General features: G+C 47.2%; 1 protein-coding gene across 1 annotated transcript in view; it reads right to left on the reverse strand.

Annotated features, from left to right (window-relative positions):
* Positions 1-20,504, reverse strand: part of FAM20C (FAM20C golgi associated secretory pathway kinase) — a 49,256-nt gene extending 28,752 nt beyond the window's left edge. The window contains exons 1-2 of the mRNA XM_081338093.1: positions 19,289-20,504; positions 6,099-6,277 (exon numbers count right to left, since the gene is read on the reverse strand). Of these exons, the coding sequence (XP_081194219.1) occupies positions 6,099-6,277; positions 19,289-20,046 (937 nt within the window). The 5' untranslated portion in view covers positions 20,047-20,504. The remainder of the gene's footprint in view (positions 1-6,098; positions 6,278-19,288) is intronic.
* Between the last annotated feature and the right edge of the window lie 2,838 nt (positions 20,505-23,342).

The raw sequence follows: 23,342 nt of genomic DNA on the forward strand, positions 1-23,342 counted from the left end.
GACTTATATACCACTTCACAGTGCTTTACAGCCCCATCTAAGCAGTTTACAGAGGCAGCCTGTTGCCCCCAACAATCTGGGTCCTCATTTTACTGACTTCGGAAGGGTGGAAGGCTGAATCAATTTTGAGCCCCATCAGGATCGAACTCCAGGCTGTGGCCAGAGTTTGCCAGCAATGCTGCACTTTAACCACTGCGCCACCACTGCTCTTCTAAGACAAGGATCATTGGGAGTCCCCAAAGGTCACTAAGATTCTTCTTAGTCCTCATGAAGTTAAAGGGAGGAGGAAATCACATTCAGATGTGCAAGGCTTACTACAGGTGGTCCTTGACATACAACCGTTTGCTTAACAGTTGTTCCAGGTTACAACGGACCTCCCTAGAACCATGTTTGGACTTATGATGACCACAGGATCCTGAGGTTCACATGATGACATGTCAAGCACTTGTCTCAAACTGGCTCACTTTTACAGCTCTTTGCAAGATCTGCAGTCATGTGATCGCAATTTGTGACTTTTTTTTTGCTGGTTTTGGCTAGCTACTTCCAGTTTCCAGCAAAAAAACACCCAGTGGGGAAAATGGATTTGTTTAACAACTGCATCCACCTAACACGTGTTGTAAAAAAAGCAGCTGTAAATTCAAATCTGATCATCTGATGCTTTGACTTATGACTGCAATGACTTAGGACTATAATTCCAGGTTGAATGAAGGTCATAAGTCAAGGCTGACAGGTATTGTTTTGCAATAAAAGTCATCTAAATCTGCATGACGTTGGATTCCTAATTTGATCTACCTGAAGGGTTGAATGACCACGGAGATGTTTCCCCAGTGACTCAGGAATGGTCCTAAACTGGGGCATTCTGGGAAGATCTGCACTTCTACAGCCAAGCTGTTATTCTGCAGGAACTCTTAGGAAAATAGCAGCAGAGATGTTTTCATGCCTGCAGCCGACTGGGATCATATATTCTGATTTATTTTTATTTGCTATCTTAAGCACTTCGAGGTCATCCATCAAAGGGGGCCTCCCCCAAAGATTTGTGCCCATTATCATTCACCCAGTAACCAATCATCTCCCTTTCTCCAGGAAATTAATGGATTGCTTTCGCCACTGGTAGCTTAGTATATCCTCCGGGGATACTTAAAAAAGGGAAAAGCAAAATGAGAAGCGAATCTGAATTGAAAGCCAACTAAAATCGCCAAGCTTGAAATCCAAAAATAAACAGAAGAGAGCCCTAAAAGGAAAACCAACCTAAAGCAGAAAATTACAGCCCTAAGATAACATCAGAAATGCCTTAAGGTGCTCACACGCAAGCTAATAAAAACAGGAATGCTTACGTCACCTTATATAAAAGGTGGAAATTTCTCCAGGTGAAGAAGCGGCTATAGAGCCAAGAGAAAACAAAATAATACAGAATTACAGAGTTGGAAGGGACCTTGGAGGTCTTCTAGTCCAACCCCCAGCTTAAGCAGGAGAACTTGTACCATTCCAGACAACTGGCTGTCCGGTCTCTTCTTCAGAATGCAGTATTGCAGGCTACAGTAACTCTACTCATTGTCACCAGTTCGATCCTGACCAGTTCGTGGTTGACTCAGCCTTTCATCCTTCTGAGGTGGGTAAAATGAGGACCCAGATCTTTTTTTTGGGGGGGGGCACCAGGCTGACTTTGTAAACTGCTTAGAGAGGGGTTGTAAAGCGCTGGGAAGAGATATATAAGTCTAAGGGCTATTGCTATTGCTTGTGGGAACGTAAGAACTCTAAGCTAATTACTTGCCTGACTCCGTCCCCAGTCCTTCCTTCCTTCCTTCCTTCCTTCCTTCCTTCCTTCCTTCCTTCCTTTCCCATTTAAGAAATTTACCAGTGGATTTTTTTCTTGTTTTGACGAGGAATAAGAGTTAACGTGGAGTCTTCTCTTTTTCCATCCCCTTCTCCTTCCTTCCTTTTTTCCATCCCCTTCTCCTCCCTCCCTCCCTCCCTCCCTCCCTCCCTCCCTTCTTTCTTTTCTTTCTTTCTTTCTTTCTTTCTTTCTTTCTTTCTTTCTTTCTTTCTTTCTTTCTTTCTTTTCTTTCTCTTTCTTTCTCTTTCTTTTTCTTTTCTTTTTCTTTCTCTTCCTTCCTTCTTCCTTCTTCCTTCCTTCCTTCCTTCTTTCTTTCTTTTTCTTTCCTTCTTTCACAAAAACGATTCACAGATGGAGACACCCCTCCACACATTCAGAGCTAGACTGCTCCACAGATCAGAGTCTTTCCCAGTTGGAGCCATATCCAAGCAACCTGGATGATCTGGGAAGTGAGAGGGCAGATGACTCAAAGAAGAACGCAAGGGCAGGGTAGCAGAATATAATTAAAGGCCTGGCTCGTAATCAGCGAGAGTCGTGGAAAAACCCTCCAACCGTGCAATACTGAAACTCTTCCAGCATTCTTTTTAGTCAAAAGCAATAAAGGTAAAAAGTCAGCTGAAATTCAAAAAACTCCCTCTTAATCGGCTGTGACTTTTTCTCTGCAGAATTTGTTGGTGGGGTGTGTGTGTGTCAAGCTGATGGCCTGATCTTGGTGGATTTATTTTTATTTTTTTTTAAAATTTTTGGCTTTGGTTAATCTTTGTGTACGAATTGCCTAACCTCATCTTTAGTTTTCCATTCACTTGGCACAGGGGCTACTGAGATGCCTACAGATTAAACATATCATTTGCATCTTTATGGGCTTCCAAGATTGCGTAAACACTCCTGGATAATCTTTAGCCCGAGTTAAGCATACATATTGGGGAACTCTGAAGGTTTTGAGTGTGTGTGTGTGTGTGTGTGTGAAGAGAGGGGGGAGGAATACTCATATGCAGTACTTTTTTTGTAAAAGAAAAAGGTATCGGAACTCACACACGTCATACAACCTGCCTTACCTACCCTACAAGGTTCCATCCAAAAAAGGTGCCGGAACTCCGTTCTGAGCGTTCTATGACAAAAAAAGCCCTGCTCATATGTTTCCAGATAATGATACAAAGGGGCACCCAGAATAGCAAAAAGTTCAAGATTTAAATTCAAATGAATAGAATAAATAACGGAATAACAGAAGGGACTTTGGAGATCTTCTAGTCCAACCCCCTGCTCAGGTAGGAAACCCTACACTATTTCAGACAAGTGACTGTCCAGTTCTTAAAAACCTCCAGTGATGGAGCACCCCCAACTTCTGGAGACAAGCTGTTCTACTGGTTAATTGTTCTCACTGTCAGGAAATTTCTCCTTAGTTCTAGGTTTGCTTCTCTCCTTGATTAGTTTCCATCCGTTGCTTCTTGTCCTGATGCAGCTGTAGAACCCTATTCAAAATCTCCAAAATGGTGGGGTAGGCCCTATCCCCACTGAGTTTTATATCCAGATGTTTATCAGCCATTTGGAGACCTTTCCACTCCCTTCATAATCTAAAGAAAGTGGAATGAATCAGTCAATCAGTCAATCCATCAATAATATTTATTCGGCCAGTGACCCGCAAAATTTAAAATTCATTCGGCTAGTGTGTTATTGTATTTATTGATTTGGTTCTGTTTCTACTTTTTTTTTTTAAAAAAAATAGGCTTTGAATCTTGAAAGGCAAAAAAATTACTTCCTATGGTTTTGCTTTTATGCACAGGTAGAGTGGTGGGATGGGGACCACTAACTCCTGTGCTGATAAGAAATTAGATCCCAGAATGTGCAACATTTCAATTTGGGAGATGGGATATCCCTGATTCCCTGCATCAAATCAGCTTTCCTAACTGAAACATCTAATCCAGGGCTTAGAATACATGCCTTTCAATCAATCTGACAGGTCCAAAAAATGCTTTTCTTCTCTCTCTCTCTCTCATCAAGCTTTCAAAATCATATCAAAGCTCCGACTTGACTGATGAATTGATATGAAAACACGACCCTGGGGCTGGGGCCACATCTCAGATCTCATTTGGTCTGGATTACTAGTTCAGCTCTCAGGGAAGACTTGGGTGGAAAAGGGCAAAGAGGTGCCTCAAAAAATGCCCATTTCATCTGCCTACGGAGACTGGCACTCATCCAGGGGCTGGTTATGCCAAAGGTGCTTTTTCAACTGGACTTGGTTTTTCCTTGAAGACAGGACTTTCCCCCAGCCTTGGACCAAAACATAGGCCTACTTCATGAGAAGAAGCTGGATGACCTTAAACATTCGTCGTAAGTGTCCCATGTAGAACGTTTAGCTCCTTCCACGTCTTCTGGACTCATTGGCTGGAAGTTTCTCCTAGGTAATGGTCTACACAAAGTCCTCTTCCTTTTAATAACTCTACAGTAACCTTTTTAATTACATGACCCACCCAAGCGAAAAATGCTGGGGATGTTAGAAATGAGCCGATTCCATTTATGAGCACATTCTGACCAGGCAGGAAGATAAAAGAAGCCTTGCAGATGTGGAAATCAAAGGCTGATCTTCCTTCTAACTTTAATAAGGATAAACGGAGGCGGCTGGAATGGTTAACATGTTGCGTCTCGATGCTGTGCACCATGCAGGGTTTCTAATTAAGGAGCCTGTTGGCTCACGCAGGTGGCGTTATTAGAGATGCAAATTTTCAACTGCACAAAGAAATGGGTAATTATGGTCATTTCTGTGCTTTAGTTCTGGCAATTAAGAGGCACAAAAAACGCACCTCACCTTTCCTTGAGCACAGTCCTGCTTGCATTCGGTTGAAACCTTGACAGTCTAATTAAATCTTTTAAGAGAGTCGTGCCGAACGAAACAAAAAAAATAAAAATAAAAGTAAAAGGAGAAAGGGGTCTTTCAAGAGACAGAAACCTCTTCCTAATCCTTCCAAATTTCAATCTACTGCAGGATTGGGAGAACTCGATGTTGACTTCATGGCTTCTGCAACACTCACGATCTCCAAGCTAAACGTTCAGGTTTGCTCATCCCATAGGCTGAACTCAGCCAGCAACTAACCTGGTTAAATATGGAAAGTTAGGCAGCACAGAAAGACTTGGTCTGAATCTAAAACTGCTTTTTTTGCAGAAATATGGAGTCTTCATCTTTGTCCCGGAAAAACCTGAATGTTCCAGTAGCCCTTACTATAAAAGATTGTTAGATTTTTTTCCCCCCACTAACGGCTTTAGGCAAGACTTAATCATCGCAGTAAACACTGGTTATGGAAGGATTTTGGAAAAAAAGGAGGAAGAAAGCAGAGGTTTTCAGGCTAGACATTACCTAAACCATTTTAGGCATTATCTAAACCATGGGTTTTCAAACTTGGCTCTTTTATGACTTGTGGACTTCAACTCCCAGAATCCTGTCCATACGTGGAGAAACAAAACAACTCCACAGACAGTGGCCAAGAGTATAGCGCTAAATACAGATGGTATAATACCTGTTATATCCTGGAGATAAAGTGGAGCACAGTTTAATATGTTTGGTTAGCCTTGAATGAAAACATGGGTGGGGTGAACTACCTTCTACCTACCTCCATTTTATCTGAGACGAAAGCCCAATAAACTTCATTCAGACACAGAGTTGGCCTAGAATTTATGGGTTGGTCTAATTAAGCATCATTCACCTTCACCTGCTCTCAGGTGTGAAAGTCACAATTCTCCAGGCCAGAGGTCTTCAAACTTGGCCCTTTTATGACTTGTGGACTTGAACTCCCAGAATTCCTCAGCCAGGCACGGTGGCTGAGGAATTCTGGGAGTTGAAGCCCACAAGTCACAAAAGGGCCAAGTTTGAAGACCCCTCTTCCAGGCCGTCAGCTTCACAGCATCGAGAAATTGCACTGTTTGTCTAAAACAGGTGTCTCCAAACTTGGCCATGATGGTTGAGGAATTCTGGGAGTAGAAGTCCACCAGTCTTCAAGTTGCCAAGTTTGGAGACACCTGGTCTGACGGACCAACTCAACAGTTGCATTCTAAAGGGGGTGTGGCCAGGAGACCATGGTGGAACTAAGGGCCAAGGTGGGTGGGGCAGTGCATTAAAAAAAAAGACTCTAAATATCATAACTATAAATATAAATGCCACCAACGGTCAAACTCAACTCATGCAAAAAAAGCAACTCCCAATCCAGCCCAAGAGGCAGAGGCACCTACCCACAGATGGCAACAGTAACTTGAACTACAAGGTGCATCAGCTTACCAACACTGGTGATTTTCTGGGCAGCCAAATCGTGCAGCAAAATGCCAATCGCTGGGTTGTGCCTGGAATACAGCTCGTACCGATTAATACCAATGTGGAATTTAAGCCAGTTCGGGTAGGAATCGACAGACGTTTCGCCCGTGGGTAGAAAGTCCTCATCTTCATTAGCTTCATTTTGCCTGCCAAAAACAAACAAAAGAGATTCAATCGAGAAGGTCAGGTTTTGTTCACGGGCCAGCAATGGATCTTGCAAATGCTTTGGGGACACGGATGCCAAGCTAGAAAGATGTTCCAAATAGGTCAAGTGGCTTTCTGTTCTACATTAGGAGCCAAGAGATAGCCTGGGATCAAGGGAGACCATGCTGTATCTCAGTGTTCCTCAATCTTGGCAACTTGAGGATGGGTGGACATAAATCCCCAGAATTTCTCAGCCAACCGTGGTCTATCTCACTGTTTCTCAACCTTAGCAACCTTGTAAGATGGGTGGGCATCAGTTCCCAGAATTCCTCAGCCAATCGTGGTCTATCTCACTGTCTCTCAACCTTGGGAACTTGAAGATGGGTGGATGTCCAAAATTGAATTCTGGGAGTTGACATCCACCCATCTTCAAGTTGCTAAGATTGAGAAACATTGGTCTATCTGACCTAAGTTGTTTGTGCTGATTGCTTGTTCATTGTGGACCACCACTTCTGCTACACCTACATGGGACTTTCAACCAACACCAGTCTCCCAGCAGATGTCCTTCAGAGGCAGTCACACTGCTATCAAGGCTTGAGTTTTTAAGAACAGTCTGGACAGATACTTATCATGGACGGTTGAAAATGGCTTTGATGCCCATCTGGGCTGAAGGCTGGCTTAGTTGATCTTTAGCAACCATCCGCCCCCCACAATTTTATGTCTCCATTTCTTCTCAGTGTACAGGGAGAACATTGCTTACTTATTTACAACTTACTCCATTCCCATTTGCAATCTCAAGAAGTTCAGCCCAGCTCAGAAGAAGCTGTGCCCCTGGACACCCTCCCCCCCTTAAAAAGGTCAGGAAATAATTGCTAGAGGACCTGGAGGAAATGATCACTTACTGAACCTAGACAGGATCACCCCATGAGGGATGAAACTGGAAAAGGAACTCAAGGAAGAAATTAAGTTGTTGCCCCAGACTAGAGTCCTTTCATCAACAAGAAAGTCCTTCTGAAGCCATTTCAGAGCCTCGTGGCTTGCATTTCTCTTTTTTTAAAAAAAAAGATCAACAAGCGCCTCGCCATCTCAGCTGCTTCCTGCACTGCCAAGAAACTGTAAGCATGTTGGAAAGCGACTATATAAACAGAGGAGTCTCACTTTCTTGGGAAGAGAGAGCAGTTCTGTCAAAAACCCTCCATTCCTATTTGAAAGCAGACAAGGGCAGAGCCATCCAAATCTCTCTCTCTCTCAGTGCGTATGTTTACCGAGACAGAAGCTCCTAACAACCCAACCCAAACCTCAACCATACCCTGGAGGACTCTTGAGACTCAGAAAGTCTGACTCAATTATCCCCATCACGAGAGGAACCCCTTCAGGTAAGCTACCAACAGATGCATTCACACAGCAGGCTAAGTTGGGAAAGGGATCCTCGGTTTGCCTCTTGCAGAGATTTCCTTACTGCCAGGACTAGCACTAGATGAGGTTATCTAGTTTGGGCAATGCAACTTCTACAAGAAAACCCCACATCCTCTTCCTCCTTCTCCTCCTCCTCCCCACCCTCCCCTGCCTTCTAACCCTGAGGACGTCACCTAGTTTGGTCACGAAACCTCTGCAAGACAACCACCCCTCACTTCAACCCCGAGCTACAGATATTCTCCTTTATCCGTAAGTTGGGTGACACTTAAACTGTTGGTCCTCTTCTTCCAGTGGCTTAAGATACTCTGCTTACAAAGACCTGCTGATCGAGTTGAAGGCCCCGTGCATTTTGCAAAACCAGAAAGCCGGTTTCTTCAAGGTGCGACAGGAATTTAGCCCACCATTTTAAGCCATCCCTGTGCTTTTTATTTTTTTAAAAGCCACCTTTGATTCCTGACCTCCCGTTTGCAAGGGGGAGTTAATATTTGACTGCTCTGTCCTTCCACCTACTCATTTTTAACCTACCGGTATGTGATATTTAACTCGGGGGTGGGTGGGGGTGGGGGGAGACAAGAGTCCAGTTGGTAGTTCTGGAATTTTAATGTCATTGTGTTGGAAAACTCCAAAGAAGCGGTAAGAACCCAGAAACACCACGAATGGATGTGAAGGGTCATTAACATCACGGAGAGTGGGATGTAAACCACCCCCAAATATCACAAGATATGGGTATTTGGAGGTGGCTTGGAAATTATTACATCAGGAGAGAATGTGATGGCCACGTTGCTCCAGGCAAACCTAGTTTGACATCGCTGGAGTCGTTGCTATCCATATGCTATTAACGCTTCGGAGTCCAACTCAAGAGTCGGTTAGTCCCGTAAGGCCACAGACAACCGCAGCAGTAAGATATATCAAAAACCGCCTTGCCAATTGTAACTTAGCTCACCCGGTCCAAAACATCTAGAGAAGGTCTCCTGAAGGTTCCACCTCACAGGAGCTACGTGGTCTCTGATTCAAGGTTAGGTCTTCTCAGAGAAACCCTCCACACTTTGGAATGTACCCTTCCCCCCATGGAGACATGCTTGGTCCCGATGCTCCTCCTATTTCAGAGGGAGGCAAAGAACATCTACTTCAAGCAACACTTTGACTTATGAGGCGGATGGACAACCATCCATTATTGCGCTGCTGTTGTACCTGTGTCAGCTTTATCAGATAGAGCAGACAGGAAACACGACCAGATAAGCTAATTCTACCTTGTTGTAAAGCTACATGAACAGAATCTTGCGCGTCTGGAAACACAATTTCTCCTCTCCACTTCCATTGCAGCACAATAACTAGGGATCCTCTTTCTGGAGGCTAAAACATATAGGGAACAGTTGCTGGAATTGGGTATGTGTAGTTTAATGAAGAGAAGGGTGAGGGGTGACATGATAGCAGTGTTCCAATATCTCAGGGGCTGCCCCAAAGAAGAGGGAGTCAAGCTGTTCTCCAAAGCACCTGAAAGCAGGAGAAGAAGCAACGGGTGGAAACCAGTCAAGGAGAGAAGCAACCTAGAACTAAGGAGAAACTTCCTGACAGTGAGGACAATTAACCAGTGGAACAACCTGCCTCCAAAGGTGGTGAATGCTCCAACACTGGAAGTTTTTAAGAAGAGACTGGACAGCCATTGGTCTGAAATGATAGGGTTTCCTGCCTGAGCAGGGGGTTGGACTAGATGACCTCCAAGGTCCCTTCCAACTTCATATATATATATATATATATATATATATATATATATATATATATATATATATATGTATGTATGTATGTATGTATGTATGTATATATGTGTATATGTGTATATGTGTATATGTCTATATGTGTATATGTGTATATGTATATATGTCTATATGTCTATATGTGTATATATATATATATATGTATATGTATATATATATGTATATATATATATATGTATATATATATGTATATATATGTATATTATTATTATTATTATTATTATTATTATTATTATTATTATTATTATTATTATTATTATTATTATTATTTCTCCACCCTTTGTGCAGCTGTGGGCTATGCCGTCTCTTCTGCCACCGTTCCTTCAGCAGCGTCTCCCAAGATCTTTCTCGCACACCTTTACAATCTGGAAGAGGGATTTGTCTTTCTGATATTGCTTGGGATTTGACTCCCTCGGTATTCATCGTCCAGATTGTCCCAGAAATACAGGTAGCCCCAAATTCTCTTACTCTTAAGTAAGACGTTTGTTAAGTGAGCTTTTGCCCCATTTTATGACCTTCCTTGCCACAGCTGTTAAGCGAATCGCCGCAGTTGTTCAGTTAGTAACACGGCTGGGAATGTGAATCTAGCTTCCCCACGGACTTGGCTTGTCAGAAAGTCGCAAAAAGTGTAGACTACGTGACTCCAGGACGCTGCAGCCGTCGTAAATATGAACCCAGCGTCTGAATTTTGGTCATGTGACCATGGGGATGCCGCAACGGCCGTTAAGAGTGGAAAAACTGGTCATGAGTCAATTTTCCGGTGCCGTTGTAACTTCAAACGTTCACTAACGGTTGGAAACTGATGAAAGAGAGAAGCAATCTGGAATGAAGGAGAAACTTCCTGACAACGAGGACATTTAACCAGTGGAACAGCTTGCCACCAGAAATCGTGGGAGCTCCATCACGGGAGATTTTCAAGAAGAGAATGGACAGTTGCTTGTCTGAGTTGGTATAGGTTCTCCTGCTTGAACAGGGGGCTGGACTAGAAGACCTCCAAGGTCCCTTCCATCTCCATTCTACTCTACTCTACTCTACTCTACTCTACTCTACTCTACTCTACTGTATTCTATTCTATTCTATTCTATTCTATTCCATTCCATTCCATTCCATTCCATTCCATTCCATTCCCATTATTCTATTCTATTCTATTCTATTCTATTCTATTCTATTCTATTCTATTCTATTCTATTCTATTCTATTCTATTCTATTCTATTCTATTCTATTCTATTCTATTCTATTCTATTCTATTCTATTCTATTCTATTCTACAAACAGCTATAAGCAGAGGGCTACCTGTACTAGAAATGAACTGATGGTCTAAATTGGATGACTTTTCTCCCAGTGGAGCTCTTATAAGGCAACCAATGAATCTCCTTTGGAGTTTTCCGGAACACACCCTTGTGAGAAGCAGGCCAAAAACCGAATCCTTCTGCTTGTTTTAGAAAAGCCTAAAGTAAACAGTTGGGTAGACGATGGCCAGCCTTGGCATCTGATCTTAAACCAGGTGAGTTTCTATCGCTTTAACTCTCGGCTGCCCCAAGGAAAAGGCAGGGACTCCCTTCGTCAAATGCCTCCAAGGAGATTTGGAAGCCAAGGAACAAAGGAGAGATTGAGCAGCAGCTCAAGAAAGAACAGAGCCAAAAGATTTATCCAGTTCACCTGTCTTTGCTTCAAAGCAGCGCAGTGACGGGGAAGTAAGCCAAGCATGAAACTTCTCCTCTCCTGCCATTTGGAGATACCTTGCCTCGGAATAGGGAGGCTGTACTGAAGGAGAAGAACAGAAAGCTGGAGGGCTTCAGGCAGAGCCCTTAAGCATCTCCTTGGTGGTCAACCTCCTTCCTTCCTTCCTTCCTTCCTTCCTTCCTTCCTTCCCTCCTTCCTTCCCTCCTTCTCTTCCTACCTTCCTTCCTCCCACCCTTCTTCCCTCTCGCTTCCTTCCTCCCTCCCTCCCTCCTCTTCCTTCCTTCATCACTCCCTCTCCCTTCCTTCCTTCCTTCCTTCCTTCCTTTTCTTTCCTTCCTTCCTTCCTTCCTTCCTTCCTCCCTCCTCTATCTTCTCCTTCCTTCCTTCCTTCCTTCCTTCCTTCCTTCCTTCCTTCCTTCCTCCCTCCCCTCCCAGGCACCATTCACTAAACAGCCACCTTCTTTGGCAACGGACATTCTTGTCCAAATTGTGGCCACCAACCGAGGACTATCTGTAAATCTTGCTGGCCCCATTTATTCCAACACTTGTCATTCGGATGCAGCCTTCGGGAATGAGAACCGGTTTCTCTAATGGTTACAAACCCTGGATTAGGAACAGAGAGACCCAAATTCTAATCCTGCCTTAAGCACAAAGCCAGCTGGTGGATTATGGGCCAATCTTCTCTCTCAGCTCGGGGATGAAGGAAGCCAAGCGTTTCTCTTCTGAGCAGCTCGCCAAGGAAATGTCACCATGAATCAAGATCAACCCCAAGGAACGCATCCACAATGGCCTCCAGAAGCAGCCACCAACCGGCGTACACGAAATGCAATTTTGTTCTCCAGAGTTAAAGCCAAACGAAAAAAATCTGCCGGGCGTCGCCAAAATCCCAAGGCTTCATTCTTCTATTCAATTTTATCAGACCAGCTGCCTATAAGTACGGGATGATTGATGGGTCTCTAATAGACACACACTGCTAAGGCATGTACACATGATTAGATTGTTAGGATTCTGAAATAAAACAGGGAAAAATCACCACCTCCGCCATTATGCCCACCGGTGTTAGGTTGGCTGCCCTATTTTTCAGGTTTTCAAGCTGCAGCTATGATTTCAAGCTTGCAACAAACGTGGCCGGATCAGTAAATAACAGGCATAGACCCTCTTTTTTCCCCCAGACTAAACTTCCAATACAATCTACTTCACAGGAAACACGGGCAGGATTTGTCCCTCTGGGTTTATAATAGTTCTGCGTTGCACTATTTCAGAAGAGAGGAAAAGAAACGTACAGCATTGAGCTGGCTGGATATTGCCAGAAGCTAGAGTGTCCAAGTTTATCCGTTCAAGTAGTCCAACCACAAATGAGAACCAGGTATTTCTACTATTAAACAAGGTGGCTGTTAAGAGAGTCACATCCAACTTTATGACCTTTACGAGAACCGCTGCCGTTGTTAAGTGAATCATGCAGGTGTTTTAGCAAGTCCAGCTTCCCCGCTGAACTTAGCCTGCTGGAAGCCATTTAGGAAGGACACAAAGGGCAGTCATGTGACCTCAGGACACTACGACCCATTGTATAAGCATGTAAGGAACGGTTGCTGGAATTGAGCAAGTCAGGTTTAATGAAGAGAAGGACGAGGGGGGACATGATAACAGTGTTCCAATGTCTCAGGGGCTGCCCCAAAGAAGAGGGAGTCAAGCTATTCTCCAAAGCGCCTGAAGGCAGGACAAGAAGCAACGGGTGGAAACTCATCAAGGAGAGAAGCAACCTGGAACTAAGGAGAAACTTCCTGGCAGTGAGAACAATTAACCAGTGGAACAACCTGCCTCCAGAAGCTGTGAATGCTCCAACACTGGAAGTTTTGAAGAAGAGACTGGACAGCCATTTGTCTGACACGGTATAGGGTTTCCTGCCTGAGCAGGGGGTTGGACTAGATGACCTCTAAGGTCCCTTCCATCTCCTCCCCTCCCTCTCCTCTTTATTCCATTCCACTTTATTCCATTCCATTCCATTCTGTAATTTAATTCAATTCTATTGAAATCTATTCAATTTGATTCAATTCAGTTCAGTTCAGTTCTGCTCTATATGCATACCGGATGCTCAGCAACCAAATTTTGATCACATGACTTTGGGATGCTGCATTGGTTGTTAAGTGCAAGGGCCGGTTGTAAAGTCCCATTTTCAGTGATGATGTAACTTTGAACCGTCACTAAATGAACAGTGGTAACTGGAGGACTGCCTGCCTTTCTTACTTTTGAGAAGAACTTCAGAAGACAGCCTTGGAAGCAGATATATCTTCATCAACACCACCACATCCCTGATTGCCTTTCTCTTCAGGTTGCCTCCCACATCTACTGAGTATATTTTTCATTCATTCATTCATTCATTCATTCATCGATTCGCTCACCCACCCACTCTTCAAAGTTTGTGACAACGTGAGAGAGTCTTGCAACATCTACCCCCTTGTGATGTCTCCAAATTTGTCCATTCCTCCCCCTTGGCTATTGGGTATAACATTTTTATGTGCATAAAACCTGACTGGGGAGAAAAGGACTCCAGAATGGTTTAGCATCCCGATCCAAAAAGATCTGAAGCGGATTCTTTGGGATTTAAGAGTGGCAATTCTTACGACCAGATGTGAATGAAGTATCTTACAAGCTGTACAGTTCCTTCTCCTGTCCCACCAGCTAGAATCAGGGAGCTTTCTTCAGTATGTGGCCACCTTTATATTGCCCTGTGAACTTTGGGGTGGGGTGGGGTGATTTATTATTATTATTATTATTTTTAAGCAGATGTGTCTCCTCTTTAGAGACCGTTTAGGGAAGTCATGGAACCAGGAAGTTATCTGTGGCCTACTTTCCGAAAGGCCTTTCCGTAAGACGGAACATTTGAGTCGCTGATCCGCCAGCGCTAGTTCTTCATGCTAGCTGAAGAACATGAGATCCATCATCAAACAACAATGGTGGGCCAGGCTGAGAAGAAAAGATCAAGGGAAATATCTTTCCATCCCAGTTCTGAGGTTTACAAAACTGGGGTGATTTCGGAGGTCCACCTGGGGTGGTTGGGATAAACTAGCATGAAGTTTGACTGGTTGAAAAGTTTTAAAAGAGGGCATTTTCTCTAGGTGTTAGATTCCCATAAGATTTCTTTCACTCTTTCCCAAAGTCAACATTTAGGACATTGGAACGACAAACAAACAAACAGCCTGGCAAAAGAACCGCTTGGTTGCTGACCCAAGACAAAAAGATTCTCCACTTTTATGAATGAATGAACTTTCCAGGCCAAGGTAGAGATCAAGGAGACCATTCTTTCTTTGGCCTTTTTTTTCTTATTTTTTTTTGCTTCCCCTGCAGTTGGGGAAGGAAAAGCATTTACCGGTAAATATTTTAAGCACCAAGATGTTAATGTTTTGCAGGCTGCTTTGGTGAGCCTCTAATTCAAAAGGCAAGCAAGCTATGCATTTCCATTCATAAATAATCAAGAGACGGTTGATCCTCAGCAAGGAGGAGAAACTACAATCCTGTTGTTATTAATGTTATTGAAGGAAGAGGGCAGCCTTGGATGAACAATCCCATCTGAGGTGCCTTTGAACCCCAAAACACCTAAAAAAAATAATCAACCAGCCATAAACGGAAAGAGGCAACTCACTCCTTGTATCAAGACTTCCAAGTTGGACTCAACTCCTGAGAAAGTCAAAGATACGTCCGAGTGATTTTCTTGCTAATAGTAAGAAATGATTTTCAATCTTCTAGTTATAGTTTACAGTCCGGAGTTATCCTAGTGACCCATCCAGGAATTAAGAAAATCCAAACCTTGATTTCCTTTCCAAGCTCAGTTAAGGGCTACTGGACTAGCTGCTTTATGGAGTATGTAGACAACTCTCATGGTCTGGAGCACCGATAGTTCAACCACGTTTGAATAAACCACAGCCGGCTGAGTTCAGACAACATCCAAAGTGTTGTTTGCAAGTCAGAGAGGCGGGATTCACACAGCACGGCGATCCCGGCTCTAGCAGAACACAACCTATCTCTGCATTGTGTGAACCAAGTCAAATTTACCTCCAGAGGCTCACCAGGTATTTTTTAAGAAGTCAGGGCTTTTTTTCTCATAGAACGCTCAGAATGGAGTTCCGGCACCGTTTTTGGATGGAACCTTGTAGGGTAGGCAAGGTGGTTTGTATGACATGTGTGAGTTCCGGCACCTTTTTCTTTTACAAAAAAAGCACTGTAAGAAGTCACATCCCACCAGGCTCAAGGTTGACTCAGCCTTCCATCCTTCCCAGGTAGGTAAAATGAGGACCCAGATTGTTGGGGGCAATTAAGCTGACTTTGTAATAATGCCGCTTGGGGTGTGTGTGTGAAAGCCCTAACAAGCAGGCATATACATAGAATGAAGGCTACTGCTAAGCTTGTAAGCCGCCCTGAGTCTTCGGAGAAGGGCGGGATATAAATGGAATTAAAATTAAAAATTAAAATTAAAAAATATCTGTTGATTATACTTCAGATCAGGAATGCTGATGTTTTTGTGGAACTCTTGGGAGAAAATAAGAAAAGTCATAAAAAGACTGGTGTTGGTTTTTTTTCTCCCCTCTCCCGCAACATCCCTTTTATCTTGGAAGGTGACGTCAACAAGATCCTGTCATAAAAACCATGGTCATTTAATGAGATGCTTGTGATTTTAGAAAGGAAGGGGTGGAGATTATACAACCACAATGATCGTAAGAGAGACCTGGGATGGGCTAAAAAAAATACTTTTAAGTTTTTTTTTTATTAATATTATTATTATTCCTGCTTTGGGGATGGGAGGTTTAGCAAAAAGACCAGAATCAGAAAGGACTCACCATCTGTTTACCTCTTCTAGGAACTCAATGTCTTGCCAGGTCTACAGTAGCTCTAACTTTGCAGAGGTGGGAGTGGCAAGCTTTTTTTTCCTTTTCTTCCCCGGGGGTTCATCTTTCTTTTTTCCCCTTCCCCTATTAGTCAATTTCAGCGGTCAATTTCATTCACTGTCCTGCTTCCTATTTTATCCCACAACAATTCTGTCAGGATGCTCGGGAGATTAGGTAAAGGTAAAGGTTCCCCCGCACATGCGTGCTAGTCGTTTCCGACTCTAGGGGCCGGTGCTCATCTCCGTTTCAAAGCCGAAGAGCCAGCGCTTGTCCGAGGACGTCTCCGTGGTCATGTGGCCGGCATGACTAGACGCCAAAGGCGCACGGAACGCTGTTACCTTCCCACCATAGTGGTCCCTATTTTTCTACTTGCATTTTTACGTGCTTTCGAACTGCTAGGTTGGCAGAAGCTGGGACGCGTAACAGGCGCTCACTCTGCTACGCGGCACTCGGGATTCGACCCGCCAAACTGCCGACCTTCTGATCGACAAGCTCAGCGTCCTAACAGCCCAGTCAGCCAGAGAGCTCACATGGACAAAGGCAGGCTAAAATGAACATCTCCTTGATTTCAGTCCAGTTCTTTTCACCTATCGAAACACACTAGCTTCTTCCCTTCTTTCCATGAGTTCGCTTCGCCAGCTGCCTTAAAATAAAATCAACCGCTCTAACAATCTTTCCCACATTCTTCCTGGATAATGTCCTATTCAACAATACCAAATTTTCCTTGCTTTCCTAAGGTGGCACTTTCCCAATGACCAGATGATCATGTCTATATTCCTTGGCTGAGGATGATGGGGTTTACAATCTGGAAGATACCAAGAGGAAGAGAGAGAGAGAGAGAGGGAGAGAGAGAAAGAGGGAGGGAGGGAGGGAGGGAGGGAGAGAGGGAGGGAGAAAGGGAGAGGGAGAAAGAGGGAGGGAGGAGGGAGAGGGAGGGAGAGAGGGAGGGAGGGAAGGAGAGAGAGGGAGGGAGGGAGAGAAAGAGGGAGGGAGAGGGAGGGAGGGAAGGAGAGAGAGGGAGGGAGAGAGAGAGAAAGAGGGAGAGAGAAAGAGGGAGGGAGGGAGAGAGGGAGGGAAGGAGAGAGAGGGAGGGAGAGGGAGAGAGAGAAAGAGGAAGGGAGAGAGGGAGGGAGGGAGGTAGAGAGAGAGGAGGGAGAGGGAGGGAGGGAAGGAGAGAGAGGGAGGGAGACAGGGAGAGAGAGAAAGAGGGAGGGAGGGAGGGAGAGAGAGGGAGAGAGATATATATCTTCTCTCTTGTATATCAATGAAAAAGAGCTGATTATATTTTCAAATACTCTTTTTGGGAGAGCCACCTAATGCAAGATCAAGAAAGGGACGCAGCCTTTGATGGAGACGAGGCTCATCAGCCACAATAAAGTCTTCTTTTTTTTAATTTTGGACAAGGGCATGCTTGAGCCATTCAATATTTTTTAAAGGCAAAAGCAGAAAGAGAAGCAGAATGGGAGCAAACATCATCCAGGGTTAGCTTAATCTCAATCAAGTTCCACAATTGAGAGGTGGGGGTGGACCTAATAATCCACCCGCAACATTTTCAGATATATATATACTTTTTTTTAAGATTCGGGGACGCTTTGCCTGAAAGTAGATAGGGAATATTCTGAAATTCCCCCCCCCTCCTATTGCTTGCAAAGGGTGTGTATGGGGGGGGGGAGGTGTCAGCCAATACGAAGCAATCTTCTCTCTCTCTTTCAATGGGGGGGGGCGGAAACAAGAGCTGAGAATCTCCTTCTCCTGTATAAAGCAAGCCCCACCCCCGTTTTATAAGGGTGGGGGGAGAATGATTCATCCAGGCAAAGCTTTGGTTATTTTTTTTTCCAAAAAAATAATAATCTTAAATGCACCAGGAAGAAGAGAGAAGCTTTTTTTTTTTACCATCCTTCTCTCCTCTGCTTCTCAAAAGGGGGGAGGGTCTCAGCTCATCCCCAGGAGGAGGGGAAAAATGAGAGGTAGAAAAAGAGGAACATTCCAGTTTGATGATCCACCCGGCCAGCAGAGAGTACTCAAAGCCAATTACTCTGCCCTTGTGGTTTTTAAAGGCAGACTAGCCCACCCAGCACCAATGCCAGCCATTCAACATCAGCCACGCTTCATCCTTCAGAAGGAACATCTCCATGATGTGGGGAAGGAGAATCGGGTGGTGGGTGGTGGGGGGGGGAGGGCTCCTGCTCCCACACTTGAGATAAACTTGGCTTGAAGGTTAGGGCCTGGCTCGGACCTCCCTCAAAGGCCAAAGATCATCAATTTCAGTTAGTTGTGGACTTCCCAAAGACATAACTAGGGAACTATTATATACGTTGAGTTTGGGCTCCTGCAGGGCCCTAAAGGGGACTGACCCGTCATGGTGTGGAGATTGGCACAAAGCAAGCAGCCAACCCTGGCTGATCAACCACATGGCTTGACTTGACACCCAACAGCCTCCATCTTGGTGGGCAAGCCACAATTTTCTGGGTTCCCATCACAGGTTAAAGTCCACTTGACCAGTTGGCTCATTTAGCACCTTCAGCCTTGGCGAACAAAATCCCCCAGCTAAGGGGATCCTTGACGCTCGCTGAGCTCAGAGCACACCAAGCACCCCTCATTTCAACCCTCAGCTACAAATAATCTCCTTCATTAAAACCCCCGATACCTTGCATTCACAAGTTACCACCTGGTCAACGGGTTCAGAACACCTGGGGATGAAGGAGCACCCTATAATGTCTGATCTCCACCACCCAGGATTCTCTACCCTGGCTTACACAAGCCCTACAAACACCCCAGCCCGAGGTTCAGCAGGTCGTGTGACCCCCAAAACCTAACGCCGGATGCCATGCCTCCTTAAGTAACACCAGCTGCCTGCCATTAGTGCAGGTTCGAGTCCCACCAGGCTCAAGGTTGACTCAGCCTTCCATCCTTCCGAGGTAGGTAAAATGAGGACCCAGATTGTTGGGGGCAATTAAGCTGACTTTGTAATAATGCCGCTTGGGGGTGTGTGTGTGAAAGCCCTAATAAGCAGGCATATACATAGAATGAAGGCTACTGCTAAGCTTGTAAGCCGCCCTGAGCCTTCGGAGAAGGGCGGGCTATAAATGGAATTAAAATATAAATAAAATAAATTAAAAAAAATGCCCGTCTCGCAAAGCTATACAAACTCCCCCGCTCCTCCTCCTCCTCCTCCTTCCCTCTCTCCCCCAATTCTTGTCTCTCTGCCCCCGCCACCCCCCCTCCCCTCCCCTCCCCCCCCTTCCCTTTACTCACTCACCACTCGGGATTCTCTGCCGCCTTGGGGTTAAACCGGAGGTCGCTGTTGACGTTGAACAGGAGGTCGGCCTCGTCCAGCTGCGGCACGGCCAGCTGATAGAGCGGGTGGGCGAAGAGGGCGGCCAGGCGAGAGCCGGCGCCCGCGGGCGCCGCCGCCGCCTCTTCCCGGGAAGCCGGCAGCAACGGCGGCGAGGGAGGCTCGTTCTGCAAGCCGTCGCCTACTCTCGTTTTCCCTTTCGCGCGGAACGCGCCGCCGCCGCCGAGCTCCGGATCGGTGCTGAAGGCTCGAAGCGGCGGCTGCTGCTTCGGCTCGGCGTTGCCGTGGCCCGGCCCTTTCTCCCGGGAGCTGAGATTGGAGCTGGGCTCGCTGCTGAAATCCTGCAAGAGGCGCAGCGTGTGCTTGCTAGGCCAGCCCGCGGCTGCCGCGGCCGCCTCCGAGGCGCCGGCTTCGGGACGGCCGGCTTCCTCCCGAGCTGCAGCAGCCGCCGGCGGAGGCTCCGGCTCCAGCGAAGACGGCGGCGGAGGTGGTTCCTTGGGCCAGCCGCCACGTTCTTGCCCCGGCTGGGCTGCAACGACGACGGCGGCGGAGGCGGCGTGCGAGCAGGAGCAGCCCAGACTAGCGTCCGCCGCCCCAACCTCGGCCCCGGCGGCTCGCTTCTCCAGCTTGGGCAACAGATCGACGAGGATGTGCAGAGTGCAAGCCACCAGGAAAACCAGCAGGATGAGGACGCGGAATTTGCGCACCAGGATCAGCTTCATGGCTCCGGAGAAAATGGGCTTTGGGGTGGGGGGCGAGGGTGGGGGTGGGGGGTCCCAATGCAAGCTGGAAAAGCAACCGGGCTGGGAAGTCAATTCAGCAGCCTGGGCTCGGAGATTGGGAGAAGCAAGGCTGGGTGGGCTTTGCAAGATCTCTCTCTCTCTCTTTTTTTTTTCCTTCCCTCCTTCCTCTCTTCTTTTATTCACAAGCCAGTCGTCTTCCTCTCCGGCTGCCGCGCTCTGTCCATCTCGCGAGAAAGGCCTGAAGAATTTCCCCGGCCTCCTTCGGCCACCGCTTTTTTTTTTCTTCTTTTTTTTTTGCCCCCCCCCAAAGATCCTCGCGGCTTTGGCCCCCACAAAAAAAACAACAACAACAAAACGAAGCGAAGGAAGGAAGGGAATCCGAGCCGTCAGCGAGGCGAGCCTTTCCAAACAGGACGCCGCCGCTTCCAGGCTGGCCAACGCAGCATTTATTGCCTTGGGTCCTGGGGGGGGGGTGGGGGGGTGGGGGGGGCCTCAAAAGCAAGCCAAAAGACGAAAGAAAGCAAGAAAGAAAAAGTCCTCGGAGCGCCCCGGGATGGGGGGTGGCTTTAATTCAGAGAGGGGGCGAGGGGGGGGGTGGGTGGGTGTCGAAGCAGCAGCAGCTGCAGCAGTTCTGCGCCCCCCCCCACCAAAGCGCCCCGTCTTCCGAAGAAACAGCTTGGCATTCGGCACCGGGCGCCCCCCACACCCGCGGTGCTCGCCAGCCGCTTCGCGGGAGCCTTCCTGGTGCCACAAGCCAAGGGATGCCGCAAGTCCATCCGCCGGCGCTTGTCCTCCCCCCACCCCACCCCCCCTCGACCCGAAGAAGCGACGCCTCTGCCCTGGGACCGGCTCCCCGCGAAGCTTCGGCGGCCCGGTTGGAGAGCCTCACCTCCGGCGCGCCTCGTTCTCCGAGCGCGGACCGGCCCGCCTTGCTTCTCCGGCCCTTTCCGGAGGTTGCAGCTGCTGCTTCGGCTTCTGCTGGAGAGCAAGAGCAGCCGCTTGACAGCTAGGAAAGGGGGGGGGGAAGAGGAGGAGGAGGAGGAGGAGGAAGAGGTAGGGGGAGGAGCGGCGGCGGCGGCGAAGCAAAATTTCAACTCACCCCCCCACACACACACACACACCACCACCACCACCTTTGCCGGAAAAAAAATAAAATTAAAAATACTAAAATTAAAAACTCAGCGCTCTGCGGTTCCCATCCCGGCCGCTTCTCTGCTCTTTTCCCCCCACCCCCCCACCCCTGAAACCTGGAAATGTTCGCGCGCTTCCCGCCCCCCCCCTCCGCCTTCTAAGGTCCCGCCGAGGGGACCCCTAACCCGAATGCAAAAAAAGGGGGGGGGAGGAAAGGAGGGGATGGACAAGGAAAGGAGCCCCCCCACACACACACACACTCTCCGCCTTGGAAAGATCGTTCCTTGCAAGCTATATAGTCAACCAACCGGCGGCTGCAGCTCAGCTGGCTCTGGTCGGGTTTCGCTGAAAGGTGGGGGGGGGGGCGCAAGGTGGGGGCGCTGGCAGGTGCAGCGGGGCGGGCCTCCTCCACCCCCCACCCCCCCGCCTTGCCCGTTTGCAGCCCCGGTGAATGCGACGGCTAGCGCGTTGGTAGGGTAGGTAGGTAGGTAGGTAGGTAGGTAGGTAGGTAGGTAGGTAGGTAGGTAGAGAGAGACGCTCCCGCCTCGGGTGGGTGTTAAATAAGAAGGAGGCAACCGCTCGTCCACACGTCACAGATAAAGACATTGGCTGGAGGCTACCGGGAGAGCAAGAGGAGAAACTCAGCCCGAAGCTGGCGCTGCGGTCCCCCCCCCACCGCTCCCACCACTCCCCATTTCACCTCGCCCTTTCTCCCCCTCCCCTTCTCCGTTCTCTTTCCTTTGAATTCGAAAGAAAAGAGAGCGGGGTGGGGTGGGGTGGAGAGATGGTGGTTCCCCCAAGGGTGGAGAAGAAGGGGGGGGGACAGAAAGCGGCCTTTCCCCCCACCCACCCACCCCCGCCCCAGCTCTGGGAATCAGCCGTTGGCGAGCTGGGGAAAATTCAGGGCAGCAGCCTCGTGGCTGGCTTCGCAAGAGTGTGTGTGTGTGTGTGGGGGGGTGTAGTTGTCTTTGCAATGTCTTTATCCGGTGGCTTTTAAAGACTAAGCCGAGAGGGACAGCTTCCCCCTAGTGCAGAGCCCCCCCACCCCGATCTTTTGGGAACCAGGGACCGCTTCCGTGGAGAAAGATTTGTGTGTGTGTTTTTTTTTGTTCCGTGGACCCCGGAGGGTGCGTGGTTTTGTGTGCTGCCTGCCTCCCGCGGATCGGAGGTGGGGGGACCCCTGCCCTAGTGCACAATGGATTTTTTTGGGGGGGGTGGTTGGGTAGGAAGTGAAGCTCAACTTTCGGCCCCTCTCCCTTGTATCGTGAGGATACAGGAGTGTTGCTGCTGGCCTCGTCTGCTCTCCAATGTGGGATTTCATAGTGGTCCCCTTTCTAAGTATCATCATCCAGGTCTCTGGTGCTTTGCCTGGAGAGATAAACCAGGGTTGGCCAAGTGCTGCCACCTGGTGGACAATATGTTTTTACATGTATGTCTATATCAACAGTTGATATAGATAGCGAGATGGGCAGCATACAAATTAGTGTCCTCCCACCCACCCACTCACCCACCCATCCATCCATCCATCCTGTATATTAGTCAACTCAATACAGTTGATATAGATAGTGAGATGGGCAGCATATAAAGTGTCCGTCCATCCATCCATCCACCCACCTGTCCATCTATCCATCCATCCTGTATATTGGTCAACTCAATACAATCATACCTAACAACCTCCCTATTTATGACCCTGTAATTTGCTTAGTTTGAGGTAGAACCGGGACAACTGCATAGAGCTGAGCATTTACTGGCCGGATGCCCTTCCTGACGCCACATGGAGTTCACAGCAGATTTTTTTTCTTTGCATCCTAGCAGAGAAACACCGGCTGCTACCTAGGATTGAACTCATCTTCACCACTAGGGCCACCACTTGTACCTAATAATTCCTCCTTATTTTCCCCACAACAACCCCTGCCAGGTGATTGGGCAATGATGAGACTGGCCCAAAGTCACCCACCACCCGGTCTTCATGCTTAAGGTGGAACTAGAACTCACAGTCACCTAAGTTTCTACTCCAACACCTTCACCACTCCACCAAAGTGACTCTATATGCAGAAGTCTTTTAAAGAAGAGTAATTATAATCCTGTCAATTTCACTGGACGCCCCCCCTCCCCTCCGGAGAGGAGGAAGAGCAAAGCAATTG

Source organism: Vipera berus (genome assembly GCF_964194415.1).
Source record: "Vipera berus genome assembly, chromosome: 13".
Taxonomy (NCBI): domain Eukaryota; kingdom Metazoa; phylum Chordata; class Lepidosauria; order Squamata; family Viperidae; genus Vipera; species Vipera berus.